This window comes from Ambystoma mexicanum, chromosome 3q (genome assembly GCF_040938575.1).
Source record: "Ambystoma mexicanum isolate Mex_15411 chromosome 3q, UKY_AmexF1_1, whole genome shotgun sequence".
In the NCBI taxonomy this organism is placed as follows: Eukaryota; Metazoa; Chordata; class Amphibia; order Caudata; family Ambystomatidae; genus Ambystoma; species Ambystoma mexicanum.
Window position 1 is genome coordinate 675,100,841 of NC_090926.1, and position 17,967 is coordinate 675,118,807.

Sequence of the window (17,967 nt, forward strand, 5' to 3'; positions counted from 1 at the left end):
TTCAAATTGTTTGCGCTATGTAGTTGGTAGTTATTTATTGTCCGCGTGGCATGATATACTAATTGCTAATTTTTATTGTATATCAGTTGCAAACATACAAAGGAAACCATTCACGTAATTGGCAGTAATTACATATAGGAAGGAATAATCCTAATTGCCCCACAAATATCTGGCAATGACTTTAGGAAGGATGCATTGCATTAGATATTCAATAGTCACTTTCATCCATGCCTCATAAATGCTACTAATAACTACGTTGAAAAACAAACATCATGTGAGATGCAAAGAACAGGGCAAGATACAGATGAAGCGACCATCCTAAAGACATATATCAAACAAGAAAAATAATAAACAGAGCATTATCAGAGAATGAAACAAACACAGGATTAGATTTTATTTACAAAGTCACGATCGCGCCTTTTAAAATATGTGAGTACATTTCCGTCCTGAATGTGGCACTGCCTTGTTAAGTTTTCTTGCTCTTACATCTGTTCACAGTGCAGATAACAAGATTGAAGTGTAAGAACCTCACCCATTGTCTCTACACGACACCTCATCATTACGGACCCCAACTAGTCTTAATTCATAATGCGCATGCGTGGCAGGTCAATCACTGACCACACCCACTGCTGTGCTTCTGAGGCTCAGGGTGAGGGTGCTCTATATGGCTGGCACACAACACACACTGCAGCTGCCTGTGAAGGAGAGACAGCCCAAAGGCCACAGCCCCGGCCATACAGCACTCCACTCACGCCTGGCAAAGATTGCATCACACCCACATGCACTGTTGGGTCCTCACCCCCAAATCCCAATCCTTAATACCCTCTCACTCCCTGAACAGCATGTTTCTATTTTCTAACCTTACTTCTCACTGTCCCCTCTTTATCCCTCTCTCACGGGACCTCTGTCTACCCCACAATCCATGCCACCACTCCTCTACCCCACTCGTCTTGCCCCTATCAGTATCACCCAATAACTACCTAAATGGCACCCTAGTGGTACCCCTCTCTTGGACCCTACTTGCTCCAACCTCATCTACCCCAACCGTCTCACTTTTTGAACTCCCCCATCGAGCTTTCCGCCCTCTTGCTCCCCAACTGCACTCACTCTGAGCCTCTGGAATGCTCAAATCTTCTGAAAAAGACTTTGGGCCTGAATCATGGAATGTTCTAGTGCAGTGCAAAGTGACTTTGCACTGGTGCAGAGTGACTTTGCACTGCCAACAAACACCCTGATTCACAGAGTGGTGCACTGACTCGGCACTGGTGCAAAGTAACTTTCCACTGCAAAAATACACTTTGCACCGCTCTGTGAATCAGGGTCTTTGTTGCTAGGTCAAGTGAATTTGCACCAGAGAAAAGTGACTTTGCACCACGGTTGAAATTCCGTGAATCAGGCCCATTGTTTCTTTGATTCCGATCACCCCAAACTCTCTAAGGTGGCCATCATGGAACCATGGATTCCTCCGCGTGACACGGCCGCTCCACCTCCCTCCTTACTGACTTCACTACCATCTGCCTCTCCAGTGGTGATGAGCAGCAGTACAAAGCTGGCCGCACTTTTAGCACATGGCCACTCTTGTTCTTGCTTTCAGCCCGTTCACATCCTCATCACTTAGGAGATCTTTTTTTTTTCTTTTTTTTCTTTATTGTATATTGGTTTAAAAAAACCTTTACAAATTTTCATTAACAAGGCATAAAATAATAAGAATGCAGTTATGATTTAAAACAAGCATCTTTAGCCAACACTTTACACATAAAATAAACATTTTTTTTTCAGTCCCCAACTGCATAAACAATTTCTTTCGTAAAATAGACTCATTCCAGTCTTCATTTCAATTCATTACTTTCAACTAAAAAAAACTGACTTGAGTCCTTCTATGCAACTTTGCATACATTTGCCAAAAACACTATCACCCTTATTATCAATATGATGTTGCGACATGTCGCATTTCGAACCATAATTGCTCTCTGAATACACACGAGGTGTCAGTTACAAATTCCGCAAAGTAAGCAAGTCTTTCTTACTTTAACATAGGACAACCAAGTAACGAGTGTGACAGTGATTCCGGAAAATCTTCATGCATACAGAATCTGCACACTTTCATATTATCTGGGATCAGTTTTCTTACTGCTCCTATTTCATTAGTATTCATAACATTCAGTCTGAATCTCATAATACTATGTCGCAATTTCCGCTATGGACATTTTACCAGATACTGCTCAGGTTCGGGAAACCATTTCCAGATGGATAATACTTGCGCATACAGTTTTGAGTTTATTATTACAGAATTATTCGCTACCCAATCAAAGGCTTTAATCATCATTTTGATTTTGGCGGGTCTTTCCAAGAGGGAAACCATTGTCGCACCAATATTACTCAGCGTCTTTTCCACCTCAGCTTTCAAATCAGACATATATCTCCCAGTATCATTCCTGCAAACTTGATATAATGAATTATGCTTAGCAAGCACACATTTTCTATAAAGCATTGCTTTTTTACAATCCATACAACATTTTAGGGAATTAAAACCAAACTCATATCTTATTAATTCCATCGGTATGCATTTTGGCAGAAAGAAGAGTAACTTTTTCCAGATTTTAGATTCAATACTTTTTAACTGTAATACTTCTTTCTCCGTATGCCAACCTTGGAGTCAACTTCATGATGTAGAAATCCCTACAAGCATTCATGGAGAATTTCCCATATTTGCTTTCAATTACTCTCATTTGATTCGCTGCATCAATGGCTTTAACTTCCAAACATTGTTTCACAAAGCTATATGACATATTGCTAACAAAGGAGTAGCCCAAGTATTTGAATGCTTTCTGTAGATGAACTGCGGTTCCCTCTACATACCACACAGGATTTACAGATTTTGTATTGCTTTCCCCCAGGTTAATCACCACTGTTTTATGTGGATTGATTTTCAGTTTCAGATCACTAATAAAGCTGACGAAGGCATCAATAAGCCTCTGTAGGCCGATCTTAGTTTTGTCGAGGAGCATAAAGTCGTCCGTGTAAGCCAACCACTTGATCACAATTCCACCGACCTTGGGAGCTAGTAGGCCCGCATATTCCAATCTAGCATTTGCTCCAGAGACATATAGATTGAATAAAATTGCTGCAAAGGCTCAGCCCTGTTTCAAGCCATTCTTTGATAGGATTTCCCTAGGCATCAGGCCCTCATTATTAAGACGAACCTTTAGCGTTGTATTTGAATATAAATAATCATGGATAGTAGGCCCCCTTCTATGTTTAACATTACCAGTTTCTGCCATAGGAGTGGCCTATCCACCATATCAAATGCTGCAGAGAGGTCCATAGATGCAGCATATATGGGGCCATTCCCTATTTTAGATCTTTGATTCTGCAAGATGGTCACTATTAGACCCCCAGCATCGGTACCCAGATCTTTATGAAAGCCAATCTGGCGGACATCTAAAATATCCTTTTCCTCCATCCAATCTATAAACTTTCTAGAATTATAGCTGAAAATATCTTTGTTTCGATGTTTATTAAAGAAATTGGTCCGTAATTTGATGTACTCTGTCGATTACCTTTTTTAAAGATCAGTATTACATAAGAAACTTTCCAGGAGACTGGCATTGTTTGCGTCTCAATTACATTTTTAAATATCATATGGAATATTTTCGCCCACTACAGAACATTTTGCTTTATCAGTACCGTAGACAAATTATTGGGACCCGGAGCACACGAGGCTTTCATTTTCTTTATAATGGATAGTATTTTATTCACAGATACATCAAGCGTCCAATTGAGAGCCGTTCTTTCTAACACAAAATCCTCATTACAAGAATGTGTATATAACTTATCGAAGTGCTCACACCATACCTTTTCACTAATCGGATTAGTGTTTAATTGGGTTTGTGTAATCTCGGTACTATTGATGAGAGCCCAATAATTTCTCGAGTTACTTTCCTTCATGGCTTTCAGCATTTTTTCACCATCCATCTGTAATAAGGAGGCTTGATGATATAACCTCCGATTCCTATAAGCTTGTCGCCTCCGTCTACATTGCTCTCTGTAATCTTCCGGGAGTAACTTTTGTTTTCAACCTGGCCCTTTGCATCTTGATCTCAAGGTCAAAAGTGTGCCTATGGTTTTTTTCTTTTGGCGCTACTCTAGATGTTGGTTGCTCTAACTTGTCCATCATTGTGTCCAAAAACTCACCAAATTTATCAACCGAGTATTGAATCTTTTTTACCTCTAGATCACATTTCTCAAAATCATGACTCATCATGTTATTAAATTTGGCTGTTTTGTTCATATTCCACTTTATTCTCGATCCTCTGACATTTACAATTGTTTGTGCACAATATGCTTTGGTAAGAATATTTTGTTTCTTTATATTTATATTTATTGATAACATTGCATGATCGCTTACCGAGTTGACTTCCACATGCATATTTGACCTATTTCCAATTAGAAGATCACTAGCAAAGATAAAATCAATAATAGAAAATGCTCCACGCGCATTCCAGGTCGGTTTATCGTTAAACAACCGTGTCAAGCCCCAGGAATTAGCAAAATTACACCACTCTTCTAACAGTGTATTCAACTCTGTCAACAGCTTTTTAAGCATAAGATCATCCTTTTCCGCATCATTCCAATAGATATTAATGATCATAAGATGAGTATTCCCCTCATTGGTTACAATTCTAAAATGTGCTGCTTGGCATGACTCCTGAACATGTATCTCTTTTATCAATGATATATCTTGATCATTACGATATGCAAGCGCTAAGCACCCTTGGGTCGACCTCTTTGCCCCTTCATGCCACATAGGCAGAGTACAACAAAGCCGTCCCATAACAGTGGTCCACAAGCCCAAGTTTCCTGTAAAAGGACAAAATCAAATTTCTCTAGATTCATGCATAATTTTTTGTTTTGTACCAAAAATGTGTGTGTCCTCTTGAATTCCAAGACACCAAGTTAAAAAAGCTATCATCGCTAAAGGGATTTACCCAAACCTTTTAGTTGTTCCAGAGTGTCCCTAAGTGAAATCGCCATTGCTCTCCATTCATCCATTTCTCTTAGTGTTAAGTGCTCACCCCCCACTTGATTCATCACTCTTTGTTTCTCTACTATATTATTATTTTGAGGTAATTGCTCCTCATTTCTCTCTTGCATATTCTCATCAGAATCCACATACTCGTACGTGTCAAACCCCTCTTTTGCAGAATCCCAGCTTCCTTAAGTATAAGGGCTCGCACCATTGGCGATGCAATCACTAGGCGCACAATGTCCAACCTATGTGGATCAATAAAATCCACCAGCTGGATAACACAAGATGAAACAAGAGCTAATTCAGGTATCTCCCTAAACAGATTCAAGATATAAGATCTATTTAAGATCGGATAGTAACCATCATCGAACACATAGTATAGGATGAAACTTGGTTCAGTAGGTCGCTTAGTCCGTCGCACTTTATCGTATTGGTTACTGCTCTGATTTTTCCCATTCACATAGTTTTCATATGCCATATCTTGCACTCTATGGGCGTTCTCCCCTCGCTCCCTAGGAGCATCATCATAATGAGAACTTACAGCCACCGGTACTCTCGCTTCCTGCATAGGTTTTAGGCAGGAACCTTTACTTAATTCACTATATCTAATATCCTTCAACATACTATTCTCAGTGATTGCATTTTCTATCACCGGCATTCTTCCAGATTTATTTGACAATAATTCCTGGGTTATGTCTCGCACACTTGTCACAGTCAAAGGCCTCTCTTTATCCTCTCTGTCCTCTTTTTTGGATGGAATATTATCTTTCTTTGTCAATATCTCTGGTTCAGGCATTCCTACTATGCCATCCGTGACACTCACCACAGGGTTACAGATGACTTGAGCCCCCATCGAAATAGGCGTCTGCTCTACAATCGTAGCTTCTTTTTGAGTTCTCTCAGGACTTCTCTCGGGATATCTCTCTCCCCTTATTCCCTCTCTTTGCTCACCCATTAACTCTGCATGTATTTGCCTTAGCTTACTGGCATTCTCAGTAATATCGTTTGACTTGTCAATCATCTTCGTATCTCTAAGAGGTATCTTTATTCGCATCTGGGCATCAGGGTTTTTGAATAAATCAAAAATGTCAAGCATACCCATTTCCAGGTTTTTCAAATTAGTATCAATTCTATCGGTGACTATTTTATTCTTCATAGCCTCCGAAAGTTTATTTACCGCATCAGAATAACCAGTTACCTTTAAATCCTTATCTGTCCCTCTATCAGAAACCAGGATCGCCCTAGGTTCAGTACTTTTGCCATTAACATTCCCCAACTGAGCAGTATACCCCTCTGTCTTTTTGGCAGCAGGATTTAATAGGGGGCTTCTTGTCATCATCCCTCCTTTCACCAGCTCACCATCATCCACACACACTTCCATCACAGCTTTTGATTGTTCAGTACCTTTTTTCTCTGTCATTGCCAAATCAGGGTTGCCTATATTAACGTCCCGCAAAAACTTTAAGGAAGATGCATTCAAAGCCTTTTTATCTCGCACCAGTTTTTGTCTATTTTTTTTCATTTTTTGTGTGGATATCTTGACATTAAATATATCTGCCACCCTGATAGGCACATTGGCTGCAGCAGGAATTAGCAAATCATCCGCTAAGCTATTGTTATTCAATGTGTTATGTACCTGCTCTTTATCTACCATGGCCGGTTTTGTCAAAAGCAAATACGACTCACTAGAGTCCTGTTGATCATTACTTGCTATATTAGGTGGATTCTTAGGCAGCCCTTCCCCTAGCATTAATTTCCACTTTGCCATATTTTCAGTTAGCATTTCAGGGAAAGCTGTCAAGGCAAGCAATATTTCTTTTAGAATAAAAGTCTGCGACTTCACTTCTTTTAGTATATCATCATGAATCCCATCATTTTTCTCAGGAATCCGAGGACAACCAGACCTCCTAGACTCACTCGAAACTTCCTCTGTGTTCACCATATTACACACCGAATTAGAGCATTGTGTGGAGGAATCAAAATGTTCAGATAAACCCAGTAAAGTTATTTCTCCAGAGGCGAATATATGAGGTGTGTCTATAAATGATACGGTATTTTGCCTTTGATGCGACTGATTCGCCACATTCCATCCCATATCGATCCCCTCCCTTCCTCCCAGTCCCGGCTCCTCATCGAACAGAGACTGCGAGGAGGCAGGGATTGCATCATCTCTCTTTTCAGTAATCATACTAGCGGATTCATTTTGGGCACATTCAATTAGATCCTCATCAGAGTCAGAGGGTAATGGCCAAGCTATTGCAATAGCATGCGCTATACTCATATGTCGCGTTTTTATATTCTTCGTTGATATTGCTGGATCTTTTTTACCCCGCACAAGCTTTCTTTTCATTACTAATCCAATGAGTTAAGGAAATAGAGGAGTACCAACTAACACGCGTATACGCGTATACACAGTTTTACACTTCACGTACCTTGCTCAAACCAACCTCCTTCACCAAACACCATTCATGTGGCTGTATTTCCCTGCTACAGTACCTAAAGACTTTAATCCAAATTCCAGTTTAACAAACATGGACAAAAAAGCTGCTGACTGCACACTGCGCAACGCAGCAAACAGCCAACAGCCGTACTTTCGGTACTTCCCAGGTGCGCGCGCAGGTGCGCAGTGCACAGCGTATTTGAACGCTTCCAGTGGGCAGTAACAGGGGCGCGCTTAAGCAGAAAATAACCAATCAGAGTATCTGTAAGAGGAGGGGTAGAGAATGAGGATTAGGCACACCGCTTACTCTTTAACCTTTAGCCATTAACGGAATCACAGTTTGTTTTTAAAACATGTACTTGGTGCTTCGCAAGGACAGGCAACTTCGTGTTGCCTTTAAAGATGTCCTGTCAATTTCAGAACGGAAGGTTTCCAAACACGGCGAGCAGCACCAAAGCAACAATCCAAACTCCAAGATAGAGATCCCCAGCCAACAGCCGTACTTCGGGTACTTCCCAAGTGGGCGCACAGGTGCTCAGTGCACAGCGTATTTGAACTCTTCCAGTGGGCAGTAACAGGGGCGGGCTTAAGCAGAAAATAACCAATCAGAGTATTTGGTGCTCCACGAGGACAGGCAACTTCCGTGTTGCCTTTAAAGACGTCCTGTCAATTTCAGAACGGAAGGTTTCCAAACACGGCAAGCAGCACCAAAGCAACAATCCAAACTCCAAGATAGAGATCCCCAGCCAACAGCCGTACTTCGGGTACTTCCCAGATGTTTTTTGATAGCGCTTAACCGGCCGCAAAAAATAAAACACGGGATCATAATCTTTTCTTCTTTTAAATTTTAATTGTAATTGGTTATTTATACCCAGTGGCTTCTAAGCACTGACCCGGGGATCGAACCTGTGGTGCTCTGCATTATCTTGCTCCCAAGGTGAGCACTTTGTGCCTGAGCTATCCTCCCGAGACAATGGAAATGGAAAATGCTATAGAAAGAAATGTAACACATTCTTCTGCCACCTGACCTGGTAGTGCCTACCTCCTCTATCGAGTAATGGTCCCCAGCTCCCTGTAAGGATCTCGAGGCAAAAGCAATTATCATCTCCTGTCCTTCTCCCAGTTGAGTCAAGATGTCACCTAAGGCCAGTACCTCTGACATCCATTGTGCAGGGGGACTGCCCTACCGTTTTGTAATAAGCATATCAACATGCCACATTCCGCTGCAAGGATCCTGCCAAACATGGAATCATATATTGCCAGGTCTTGCACAGTCTTCAAGTCATCCTTGTGTCTGGGGCTGAGCGTTTGCCCACTGCATCCACACATCTCACCCAAGTGGCATCTGTCATACAGAACCTGCATGTTTCCGTCTTCAGGGGGTGCCCAGACTTTTTTAAATCCCTTGAGCTTGAAGCAGAGCTTGGTCATGTTCCTCTACACTTCCATCATTTCTTTTTATAACTGTTACCCAGTGTATTCGTTCAAAAAGCTCCTCCCCCGGCGCTGGAACACGACTGACCAGGAATGCCCTTACTGGGGTGGTGAGAGGTCAGTTGTCTCATTTATTTGCACAATTCGAACTGGTGATAAGCATTAGATGAATTTAATGTTGAGAGGTAGTTAGCCCCTGCTTGCAAGGACCGCATTTCATTGACCTTTGGTAATTTGTGGCAGCCCTCCCATAAGCTAATGCAAAAGAAAAGGATGGGCACAACTAAATTCCGAGGTAGGGTAAATACAAGTTCAAAATGATAACAATGAAGATTTAAAGGAGCAGCCTGTGCAAAGTCCAGAGACACCTGGACTCAATATATATCACAAACAAAAAAAACGGAGTAAAACACCCAGTTAAACAGTTGCTCTCATGCTGTATCCCTAACAGGGTTACTGGAAGTGAAATAATGGTATGAATAAAGTTCTTCTAATGTACCGTCTTCTGTTTTAATCGTTGAAAGTATTCAAAAAGTACTCCAATCTGAAGTGAGCAGTTTAATATCTGAACAAAAGCAAAGGCCAGCTATGGGCCAGAAATAAATAAGAGAGCTCTAATGATAATGCATTTCGGAGATTACAAACTCCTTCATCAGGGGCAAGCCCTCTATCATAGAAAGAGTCCTGTATAGGTGCCACCATAGGTATACACAGATTGATGTAACGACCATCTTTAGAAAATACATAGAACATGATTTGAATATAACATATACATACCAAGAAGCATTTTCAAAAATGGCGTTTAGAAGGGGAAAAAGAAGAAAATAGAAAAAGCATTCCTTTAAAAAATGTCAAGAATTAGAAATGCTTAATCTCATTAATGTGTGAAGCATATCTTCTCATTATCAATTACCTTCTAAGTGTTGAACTAACAGCAAATATTCTTTGCAGGTATGGAGAGTTCTCTGCTCAGTAACCTGAAGGCTTTAAGGTCGAGTAGCTATAAGTTTGAAGACTCACTTGTGTAGTTAGCGGCTGGCTCAGTAGAATGTGTGCGCATTTACTTACAGAGCTCCTGCGTGCATGTGAAAAATACGTGCACTGCAGCTGCACTGTCTTCTAATCTCGGCTGGAACGTGAGTCCATATTGCTCACACATAAGCTTCCATTATGGAAATGCAGGCCTAGGCACAACCTGATCAAGCCTCCAGCCGCCTAGCACAGGATCATCACGGGAAGAACCCACTGAGCTGCTTCAGTTTTCTCGGATCTGTCAATCTCTCTCTGAACGTTCCTTCTGCATCAACGAAATGGGGTGAGCAGGGAAGTTGCTAGGTCTGGAAAAGACCCGGGGCTAAGCTGATGTCAGAACTGTTGGGACTCGGGGCTAGCTAGTCTTTTGGCTGTAGCTCCTGAGATTCTATCCGGGGCTACAACCAAAAGATCAGGGGTTATAGCCCCCTTAGCCCCCCCCTAGCAACGCCCCTGGGGGTGAGCATGCCGGAGATCGCCCCCTATTCAATACGATTCTGGACTTAAAATCTCTAAATCTGCTGTATCTTGTTGTTCCTTTACTCAGAGTCATTTGCAATTTAGTAACATAACAAGGTGCACATTTAAACGCAGGCAATACATGTGTTTTCCCTATGTTTCATTTACTGCAGTTATTTCTTTCCCACCAACAGCAGCTCATCGGCATCGGGCTCTAATTCAATTTTAGTGTCGCCCGGTGTCTGCACCCAAGAATGGTCTATAATTACCTGGCCACATGCAATTTGCCCTCCATCCCTCTAACTTTGTATCTCCAGATGAACTTATCCTTACCCAAAATGCCGATCCTGGCGCCGCCATCATTTCCGACAGCGTCGCCCATGCTACTGCCAATGTGTTCCCATGGCTCGCACCGTGCAATGGAACATGGTGATCCAGAACCTGCCATCTTTCTCACTTCTTTTCCATCCATGTTCTCCACGCGCCGGTGGGCTTCTCTCTACCCCGTCCCCTATAGGAAAAGTCATTCATTCACTCACATACACTATCCTCTGTACGCTCAGCTCGCCACCTGGGCTCAAGTCTTCACCCATCCAGGCAAGATGCCGCCTCTCACCACACCTCGCACAGATCATGCCTCTGGCATGGCACCTTTAGCGAGAACCTAAAGGCTCACGGTTCTCCACACCTGACGCGTGTCAGTTTCCTCCCATGTCTCAACATCACTCTCCCCTTCCTATCTTATTGATTTCTGTTGTGTCTGGCTTTCTTCCCCCCCACAGAGCTCGGTTCGTGTGGCAATTCTTTGCATTCGGCCAACTGTTCTCATGACGATCAAGAAGATGGCACTGCATCTTCCAATACCAATGAGTTGTAGTCCTTTCTCAAGTTGGCCATTTCTTTTGCCAAATGTGTGTACCATTTAGCCAATAACACTTTTCACTAATATCTCAAATGAAGATGCATCCTCAACATTAATGGAGTAAGGAGTTCCAAGAGGTAGTTTGAATTGGTAATAACACTTTTTGAATAGCTTCTATACACCTTAACCTCCTATATTTATATATGAGGCAAGTGTCAGATGTACTGATACTGAGCCCTCTAAGGACATGTAGGAACGGATGGCATAATTACCTCTGCTTCCAAAGCTCCATCTGAACTAGTTTTAAAGATAGCTTCATTGTATATGTGAACCCATGCCTTCAGTGGAAGGCTTGCCTAGATTTGGGAAAGTTGGAGCAGATCTTCTGTCCAATGAGGTCTTCTGGTTGAGGATTAGGAGAAGAAAGGCTGGAAGGAAGGCTTAGTTGTCGATGCTATGCATTGAATAGCTGATACTTTCACCGTGGAAAACAGAGAAGAGGGCAAAGAAGGCAGTGCACCAACGCCTTTGAAACAAAGGAAAGTCTTGGGTGGAGGAAATTGAGAAACCGGTCTAAGAGTTCTAGGAGGATGGATCTGTACAAAATGATTTTCTTCTGTGATCATAAGATCATACCACCCAAGAGTGGGGTTGGGCCATTAAGGGCATCCAGAAATCATGTTGATAGAGGGGTGAGGCATAGTTGGGGTGGCTGGATAAATCACTAGGACTCGATGGAGGTTAACTGGTGAACGTAGGTGGTAGACAGTGTGCCGAAATGCGTTCTGCCCCGAGAAGAACATGTGACGTTTTATGAGTGAGGTGTTCAAGAATTGCACCTACCCAAATGTTTGGCGAGTGAGAATGGGTTCAATTTAAATGGAGAGAAAATTGCCTGTTTCCTGATACACTTGCGTATTGAGCATTGAATAACCCGTTTCAGAAGCTGAGGGTCGTTACAATTAGCAATAGGAGGTAGTTTGGATGGAAGGCAGAGTTGAATACACTTTGGATGTACCACACCTATCCCAATGCTACCACGAGTTGCCCCATGTTTGTAATGAGAGGTAGGAGTCCAAACAATGTGACCTCCAAGGTAGGTGACACGATAGAAAGCATTCATCGTAAATGGACAAATTGAGACACAGCGTCGCAGAGGAGGAGTCTTTAGAAGGCTCTGAGCACATTCATATCTCACGCCTCCAGATTCATTTTGTACTTAGAGGAGTCACTACATTTTTGGGGACTAGAGTCTTAGGAGCATAGTACTAGAAAGTTCCACAAGCTCTTAGAAATTCAGTCAAAACAGATGATTTAAAAGTTTTGTTCTAAATGTGTTGATTGGGCGTGATGAGGGAAGCACTCAAGAGGAAGCTAACAAGTCTAAGCGGAGGAAAGAGTGGAACGCAGAGGTGTACGCTCCAACCCTCCACTCTGAACCAACTCCATCCGTGGGTTTCAATGGAATTAGGAACATTTTTGTGTGTAAAGAAAGTTATCTAGATTTTGTGAGATTTCAGGTCGGTGTGCTATTTTGTGGTTGTTTTTTGGGGGTATTGCTTTGGGTGTGTTCCGCACTATGTATAATTTTGACAGATCCTGCCTTGTCATTGTGCATCGCGGATGCGTTTTTTGCAGGTGGTTGGAGCCCTCAGTAGACGTGAGTTTGGGAGGCTCAGGCTGCTGTAAGGATCCGAGACTTCCTGCAATACACATACTGTGAAGAATAGGGCCCACTTAAGTCTTTCACCTAGCGAGAGCATTTAAGGCTTACGCTATCAGGGATCCTACAGACCTGCAAGACTGAGAGGGCAAGATCTTCAATTGATGAGTAATTTAACTATTATCATAATTACTATTGTTATGATTATTCATAAAAATAAGAATACTGCCTATCCTAGAGTTGAACATGTGCATAGTCCCTGTGCAACTAAGTATTATGCCATCTACAGGTGAGTGACTTGCCCTGTTCTGTGATGAAAACTGCGAGGAAATGAAAGTTGACGTGTGTAGAGATACACATGCATGGCATGCTTAACAGGTAGGTCGTTAGACTTGCAGCTTTAACGAAGGACCAATTAGAGCTCTTAAAAAGCGAGTGTACTAGACCAAGGACAATAATTTAATAGACATTCAAAGGATTATTATTTAGTATAGTACAAAAGACATTATACAACACGTGTTAAAATCTTTCTGTCTGACGTTTTACATGACACATGGCTGTTTGATCCTTTCTTCTTTGATGAAATATAATAGTTGCAACCTTGCCCACACTTCCCCGGGACAGGCTCAGACATGGCATGCTTCTTTTAAAGTAAATCCATGCATTCAGTGTCATGCCAGGCATACTGACACCGTGCCACTGTGTGAGACCCAGAAGAGATTGCCTAGTAGTGAATACACACATATTCTGATGCCAAACTGTGAGAACAGCTCGGAAGTTTTGTGTCAGTTGTGATGTTTCTGTCTCCTTTTTTTCATTTGATCTGTTACGCACTCTTCCTTCTCTGGTCTTATGTTTCTGTTAGTCATTGACAACGACACTGACACACAAACACGCATACACACACGCACGCGCACACACACCTGCTGACTTTCTCTTTCTCACTTGTGTGAATGGGGGTTGGACCCGACTTTATACCTGATCCCAAGGCATTCTGGGATGTTTACTTGCATTTCTGAAACAGACATGGCGTTGACAACATATCACATAATTAAACGAGAAAGCAAAAATAAAAGTCAGAGCCGCTCAAAAACACAAGTGTGACCCGAGGTCAGTTGGCAGGTGTTGTACGAACGCACCCTGATCTGAAGACTGTGCTGAATTTTCTCATTGTTCCCCTTATCCTTCCTCTTTTCTTAGTTTATTTTCCCTTCTCTCACTCATTCTTGTCCTGCCTTTTCTATTTTACGTCTCTTCCCTGCTCTTATTTCCAAAGTTTACTTATTCTTTCTTGTTTATTTTCTTTTTCTTTTCGTCTGTCTTTTTATAGATGTATGCATTCGTCTGTCTTTTCTTTTTTGCATCTTTTTCATCTTCGTCCCACCCATTCTTTCTTCTTGCCCTGCTCTGTTACTCATAAATAGCTACTTTGTCATTCAATTCTTTCTCCCATTGTTTCTTTCCCCTCTTCCTTCTAATTCTGTGCTTCTCTTTGTTTAGTTTCCGTGCCAGTCTTCTCTCTCGCTTTGGTATCTCCCAATGTAAACCATTTTTTATTCTCTTGTGTTTTTCTTGTTTTATTTCTGTTTGTTTTTCCCCACATTTTACAGCCCGGGTGATGTGTCGTCCCAGTGGTCGGATTCCTGTTACAACTGTGTGTCCCCTGAGGATGACAGACCCCCCCCTTACCCTGGCTACCAACACCCCCATCATCACCTGCTCACCAAGGCTCAGCCCTCCGCTAAGCCAGAGAGCCCCTCCACCTACCGGTGGACTGGGTATAGCCACACCTTGCCTGCCTCCCATCAACCGCTTGACATTAACTCTAATCCTAAACCGTGCTTCTTGCACCTTCCCAAACAAAGCTCCCTCACTGACGCGCATGCTCCTGAAACTAACATATCACCCCTGTACATCAAAACCCCCCTCGTATTAACCAAACCTGACCCCTCCAGCACGCCTTGTATCCCCCTTCCTATGTCAGCCGCTCCCCCGTGGGCCAACTGGGCAAGTTCCAGAGACAGAGGATCCAGGCTGACTAGGTAATTACTCAAGTCTTTACTTTTCAGTACAAAGTGCTGTTCTTTTTTAGTCAAATTTTAAAATGCCTTTTTCCTGCCAACTATCTGAATCTCAGGGCTGTTCATTTGGGGCCATCGTGTTTCTCTTAATTCAGCCTGCAAATATTTGCTTGTCTTTTTTCCCCGGTATCCAAGTAATACATCATTCTTACAGGTGGCAGATATCTGGTAGGGAGATGCCAAAAAGTCCTTTTGGAAACATTTTAATAGCAGACCCTACCCCAGTAGCAGCCTAACATGTTCAAGAGGTTTGCCTAGATGGCTTCCCAACATTTCATAGGGGTTTGCTAAATAGTGTGCAGAATAAAAAGGTTGCGCCAAGTGTAGCCAGGGTTTCTACCACACAACAGATACCAACTGATGGCTGTGGAAAATACGTTTATGGGAAGTTTGGGAAGAGATAGATCTCTTGTTAGAAACATACTGTTTTGGGGTGGTTTTGTTTGGGCAAGGTTTTTTAATTTTACAGTGGTACAATTTTGAGATGAGCAGTATTAAAAAAAACAAAAAAACATTCAAATGATATTTCAATGTATGGTAAACACTGCAGTAAAGTGCCTGTGAAATATGAGGGTTAAGTCAAGATGAGATAGGACAAACTTTAATTGCTAAGGAAGGTGTGACCATGGAAGAGGAGATACCGTCAGAGACTGGATTTATCAGCAGTCTAAGCTTTGGCAGGGCCACTCCGAATCATTGTCACCGGTGAGGAAATCGGTTGTGAGGTATTCTTCAGGATTCAAGCGATTGAGGAATCGGGAATAAGAGGTTTTCAGATAATTGGGAGATCCAGAACAGGCCCATGGATAACAGAGCATCAACATGTACTCAGTGGTAGAAGTCTACCAAAATCAAAGTGGAGCTGTGACCGGCCGGGGAGCAACGTACAACACATTTTACAAGGGTTGCAGCCATGCTGTTTGACAGCCAATTGAGGTGAAAAATGTTTTCAGTTTAGCTGTATCTGCTATGGGTAGTAAAGTGGAGACATGTGCTTTAACTTCACAGGGAACAGTTCCGGAATGGTGAAAATGGTTGCAAAAAGTAGTGGAACGGTTAAAAGTAAAACATAAAAATACACTCCAGACCATTTCCGCTCAATTCGACCTCTGCATCTGCTAAACATTTTTTATTTTGGAAGCATTAAAAGCCGCCTTTTTTCATGGTATGTGTTACAAATGTTAACCACAGAGCTGGTCACTTTTTTGTCTAGATGTGTATATCTGTTCACTTTCAGGCTGCAAGTGTGTAAAGATTAAGCTTCTGATTTGAAATGTGCAATACCCCTCCCCCCTCCAATGGATATAAGTGCACAGTGCTGGCCTCAAGCTTAGTTTCCTGTCCTCCACGTTCAGCATCAATGCCTTGTGTAATCAGCAGTGTTAGGAAGTGCCTACTTGATAACATGCAGGGTCAACGAAGACTGAGGCTGGGGGGCGGGGGAAGCTGGATATCGTCCTATGGACTGAAGCACTTGCCTGCACCAAAGGAAAGAAAAAGAGTTAGAAACAGGTTTAATTGAGAGGAAGAAGGGTTTTACCTTTATGCAGTGTTGTTGACAATGGGGAAGGATGGCCGTCTGATTGGGGAGAGGGATGTTACTAAGGAAATGTAGGGCCTTATTACAGGTGTGGTGGGATTAGGTGTGTTAATACCACCAAATGGAATTACCATTACCACATGTTGCAAGCATGCAGTAACTTGAAGGAACTGCATGATTCAGAGTCATGCAGACCATTCAGCTCATCCACCTTTTAGATTCCCACACAATTCAATTCTGAATCACTTGTGTAGGAGCACGATATAAATACATTATCATATCATATCATACTCCATTGGGGATTGCATATTACTGCATGCAGAAATTTTGCATCCGCAAAAAAACAGGCAGATTGTGGGGAGGAATTCTCCTGCGCACGAAACCAGGCAGATTATTGAGTTTCAGTACAATCTCTTACTTTAGTGGTGGCAATCTTGTAACCCCTTTTTACTGCACTGCCACCCTCTCAACGAGGCCCTTAGTGAGCTACTGATGTACTCACTTAGAGGAAAATGTAAGGACTATTTTGCATCTCAGCCTGATAGTTCACAACCTTATGTCAAGCTGTGCTACGTGCAACTTCCACTGCAAATCTTGCTAAGACTGGGACATTAAATGAATTTCTTTAGCCCACGTTAATACAATATCCTAACAACTGACATCAGTAGCAAAACTACTGATAATGGGGCAGACTATTCAAGGGCAAATAAGCACCACATTTTACTTTACAAAAGTCCTACACTTGGTATCTACGATGAAAGGGAGGAGGGAAAAAGAGAAGGAATTGGAGATAGGGGAATGTTAATTAATATACATGCAGGCAAACAAAAAGGGAAACCATAAAGCCATCAGTGTCATAATCAGTACATAATCGGTACTGAGGTTCTAGGACGGACTCATTAGAGGACAATCATATAAGAGACAATATGAAATCGTTTCACCTGTTGCAAGATTTCTCTTTTCAGAGACACAGGCTTCAGTATTTAATTTAGAAGTATGTTTTCCAGTTTCTAAACTCAATGGGGCTCATTACGGGTCTGGCGGTAACCGTGCTGGAGCTACCAGCAGGTTGCCGCCGGACCCGTAATGATTTGCTGGTGCCTGACTCCCGGCGCCTACCATGGCCGCTGTGTCCAGCAGGGTTAGACCTGTCGGGCTCGGTGGCTCTGGCAGGCAGACCTGTAGTATGCTGGTCGGGAAACAATTGTAAGCTTACCAGCACCGTTGTTTCTGGACCAGCATGCTTATCACATGGCCCAATTTCTTGTGTCATCTTTCGATGAACCAGTCATTCCGGCCTTTTATTTTTCATCATTAAACAGAACTAGGTATACCTGGCTTATCAGACGACTCTCTGTGCGTTATCTCTCTCCCTTCCTCTCTTGACTATTTTGCGATCTCTCAATCTCTCATTCTCTCTACGTCTA

General features: G+C 42.3%; 1 protein-coding gene across 6 annotated transcripts in view; it reads left to right on the plus strand.

Moving 5' to 3' along the window:
• ARHGAP44 (Rho GTPase activating protein 44) overlaps positions 1-17,967 on the plus strand; it is an 819,716-nt gene that overhangs the window by 758,024 nt on the left and 43,725 nt on the right. For 4 of the 6 annotated variants that reach the window (XM_069654562.1, XM_069654566.1, XM_069654563.1 and 1 more), the window contains one exon: positions 14,530-14,961. The exons of the other annotated variants lie outside the window; for them this stretch is intronic. In XM_069654562.1, the coding sequence (XP_069510663.1) occupies positions 14,530-14,961 (432 nt within the window). The remainder of the gene's footprint in view (positions 1-14,529; positions 14,962-17,967) is intronic. 6 annotated transcript variants of the gene reach the window in all.